The sequence below is a fragment of the Austrofundulus limnaeus genome, unplaced genomic scaffold (genome assembly GCF_001266775.1).
Source record: "Austrofundulus limnaeus strain Quisiro unplaced genomic scaffold, Austrofundulus_limnaeus-1.0 Scaffold33, whole genome shotgun sequence".
NCBI lineage: Eukaryota > Metazoa > Chordata > Actinopteri > Cyprinodontiformes > Rivulidae > Austrofundulus > Austrofundulus limnaeus.
The window spans coordinates 83,664-87,844 of record NW_013952435.1 but is presented as its reverse complement, the minus strand read 5'-3'; the positions used below and the strand labels follow the sequence as shown (position 1 = coordinate 87,844).

At 38.2% G+C, this 4,181-nt stretch overlaps 1 protein-coding gene across 1 annotated transcript; it reads right to left on the bottom strand.

The window, feature by feature from the left end:
- Nucleotides 1–416: 416 nt before the first annotated feature.
- Nucleotides 417–2,919, bottom strand: mymx (myomixer; the record flags this gene model as incomplete). The annotated part of the gene is given in 5 exon segments (XM_014005896.1): nt 417–1,076; nt 2,077–2,241; nt 2,396–2,601; nt 2,701–2,755; nt 2,834–2,919. Coding segments are annotated over 5 exon segments (708 nt in total). The 3' UTR covers nt 417–834.
- Between the last annotated feature and the right edge of the window lie 1,262 nt (nt 2,920–4,181).

Sequence of the window (4,181 nt, the reverse complement as noted above, 5' to 3'; positions counted from 1 at the left end):
GTTGTACCACTTTCAGCTAGTATTTAGCAACTTATAACCTGTGTTGTACCACTTTCAGCTAGTATTTAGCAACTTATAACCTGTGTTGTACCACTTTTAGCTAGTGTTGAACCATTTTTAGCTAGCATTTAGCTATATATGACCCATGTTGTACCACTTTTAGCTAGGATTTAGCAACTTTTAACCAGTGTTGTACCACTTTTAGCTAGCATCTAGCCACTTAAAAAATTTTGGCTAGTGTTTTGCCATGTTTGTGGGCAGGATGGTATGTTAATATTTTGTTTGAGACAATCAAGTGATTTCAATGACTGACAGTTCTACGCTCAGAGTTCACATCATCTTCTTACAAAAATATTTCTCTAGTTTTAATCATTTTAAACTGCCTTGCTGATACATTTTAATCAGAACCAAAGCAAGTAATTCTTAAAAATGGTTTTATTATATTTGTAGTCTGCAGCTGGTGTTAAACAGATTTGAGTCATACTCTAAACAGTATCAAACTGCTGATTTCTGAATAAAAGTCAGGATATCATCGGTACTGGAGTCAARAAGATGTGAACTAAATAAGACGTGAATTAACCAACAAACGAGACGTGGCAGAATAAAAGGAACACTCCAATCTGTAACTACACAGTTCACACCGTGACACAATAAAAACAACAAAGATTAACAGAAGAGACTTTTCAGCCCCTGAAGGGATTTATACAAAACATCTAAAAMCAAAACTCCTAGTTTTCTTCATCATAAATATCGTCAGTAGTTTTTAAACTTTGCTCATCGTGTGCGCTGCACATCAACTACATTTTTTATCAGCTAAAGTCAACATTTCTCCACTCAGAGGTCCTTTTTGCCAAAGAACTTTTTGAAGACGGACTTGTTGCGAGGCCGAGGCAGACTGGCACAGCTCCTCAGAGCCGAGTACTGGTCCCATCCAGGTGAGGGCCCAGGTGAGGGCCCAGGTGGAGCCCCCGAACCCAAACTGTCTCCGACCACCAGAGTCACGCAGTAGTTGGACCCTCTGTCCACTCCTCGTCCTCCAGRGGAACGCAGAGCGGGTTTGATCTTCTGGTAAGTGGCTGAGAAATTAAAAATTAAAACAAAAATTACATTTTCTGTAATCATAGCAATAGCTAGAAGCTAAGGTAAAAAGAACTAAACCCAAGCTAAAGGCTAAAAAAGCAAAATGTAAGATAAAAGTCACAATTAGTACAACATCAGCTAAAAGCTAAAGATAGCACATCACTGCTAGAGGTTAAAATAATTCAAATGTAGGCTAAAGGTAGTGAAATGCTAACTAGGAAAAGTTGTCGAAATGTAGCGAACGACTAGCTAGATGCTTGAAGTAGCAGAAAGCTAAATAAAAGTGATAGCATATCACTCACTGGAAGCTAAAATAATCAAATTGTTAGATAAAAGTCGATTAATAAAACCCAAGCTATAAGCTAAGAATAGCATTTCAGTGGCTGGAAGCTAGGCTAAAGGTAGCAAATTGCTAACTAATGTAGCAAAAGTTATTTAAAGGTAGCTAATGGCTAGTTAGATGCTTGAAGTAGCAGAATAATAAGCGATAGCTAGAAGCTAAAATAATCAAATTGTTAGATAAAAGTCAAAAGCTATAAGCTAAAGATAGCATATCACTAGCTGAAAGCTAAAAGAATCAAAATGTAGGTTAAAAGTAGCAAAATGCTAACTAGATACTAGAAGTACCAGTACAGTAATTAAAAGCTAAAATCATTAAAATGCAGAAAATGCTAGCTGAAAGTAACAACAGTAGCTAAAAGCTATAAGAAGCAGGCCAGTTGCTAAATGCTACAAGTAGCACAATGGAAGAGTAGAAAAAGTGAAAAGTAGCAGAATACTACTGAAAGCTAAACATTATTTTAAGTAACGTTGAATAKTTTGAAAAGTTTCAAAGTTACAGAAACTAAAAGTCACAGCATCCATCTCCTAAATGAGCCGAATATTTTGATAGAAATGGCTAAAAATTTAGCAGAAGTACTGAAAGCGGTTTGACTCAATTCAGTTTTCTCAAGAGTTGATTTATTTTTTTGGGCAGAAATGTGAGCTCAAAGCAACCTGATGTGAAGGAGTGGCAGCGCTGCTTGCTGCTCAGCCGGTCCGGCTCACCGGACTCAGGGGAGGGGGGGAAGGAAGACCTGATGGGTCCAGAAAGTCTGTGTGTGAAACTGCTCCCATCATCATCATCATCATCATCATCATCGTCATCATCATCATCATCGTCTGAGGAAGGACAGAAATAAAACAGGAAAACTGAGGATGAAAAACCTGAAGGAAAACCTCTAAAACAGCACCATGGCTCCCCCTAGTGGTGCTGACTTTAATTACACCATGAAGGTGAAGAAAAGCTGGTAAATGAACCGTTTTAAAGACTCACAGCAGCCGCCTGCAGCAGAGGACCAGATGTTCGGCTGCTCAGTCAGACGTGTTGACCCGCTCTGTGTCTCTCTGGTGCAGAAAAATGTTTCTTTGGTTTGATTCAAACTCTGAGGTTTCTGTCTGGGGAACGTGTCGATGACATCGTGTTTAGAAAAGCAGTGACAGCTGCTTTGATCCTGACATCTGAGGCACACCGAGGGCTTTCTGATGAGATGGAGAAATATGAAAATACAAATAAATATACAAAACTAGAATAAAAGAATGAGCTTTATTTTCATTTAGGTTGTTTAATGTTTGTCTTACAAAGATGTGGGCCGGTCTTTGTCCACATGAACACTCGACATAGAGTCACTCTGGCCTTTTAGGGGAAATAAAAGAAAAAAAATAAGTAAGATTATCAATTTAAATTGGCATAAATGAGCTTTTTGATAATCACCTGTGCTCGCTTGTATCTTCATGATCCATTTCTTCATCATGAAGCGCGACGAGGCGTTAAACAGATATTCAGACCCGTCCCGGAGCCTGAAAACCAGAAAACAGTCAGTTTTTTTTTTCTTTTTTAAAGCCGAGTCAGCATTCACACTTTTGTTTTTTGTTGCTTTCTGTAATCAGATTACTTGTGCATACTTTGAACTAATTAACCATTCATGCACAGGATCAAAACATCCATGAACAGAGCGATATGACTCTTGTTTTAGCTATGATTATGCTAATTTTATACTTCTAAAATTTTGTTCGTTTTAGCTTTTAAGCTTTTAGCTACAATATAGCTGATTTTTTTTAGCTTTTTCTTTCTAATTTTAGATTATAACTAAGATTTCTCATTTTATCTTTTAACTACAGACTGGCTGTTTTTTTTTCTGCTTTTAGTTGTAATTTTAGTTTATTTTAGGTTTAATTTTAGCAGCAGTTTTGCTGATTTTAACTTTTAGCTGTGATTTGATAATTTTAGCTGTTGTTTATAATTTAGCTGATATTAACTTTCAGTTACAAATGTGCTTATTTTAGTTTTTAGCTTTAATCTCACTTTTCAGTAGTGTTTTGCCGTTTAGCTAAAGTTTTGCTACCTTTTTGCAGTGTTTTGCTATATTTAGCTTTTAGCTAGGATTTGCTGTTCTTACTTACCTACCGACTTACCTACCAACCAACCAACTTACCTACAACCAACCAACCAACCAACTTACCAACAAACCAACCAACCTACCAACCAACCAACTTACCTACCAACCAACCAACTTACCTACCAACCAACCAACTTACCAACCAACCAACCAACTTACCTACCAACCAACCAACTTACCTACCAACCAACCAACTTACCAACCAACCAACCAACTTACCTATCAACCAACCAACTTACCTATCAACCAACCAACTTACCTACCAACCAACCAACTTACCTACCAACCAACCAACCAACTTACCTACCAACCAACCTACCTACCAACCAACCAACCAACTTACCTACCAACCAACCAACTTACCTACCAACCAACCAACCAACCAACTTACCTACCAACCAACCAACCAACTTACCTACCAACCAACCTACCTACCAACCAACCAACCAACTTACCTACCAACCAACCAACTTACCTACCAACCAACCAACCAACCAACTTACCTACCAACCAACCAACCAACTTACCTACCAACCAACCTACCTACCAACCAACCAACCAACCAACCTACCAACCAACCAACTTACCTACCAACCAACCAACCAACCAACTTACCTACCAACCAACCAACCAACTTACCTACCAACCAACCTACCAACCAAC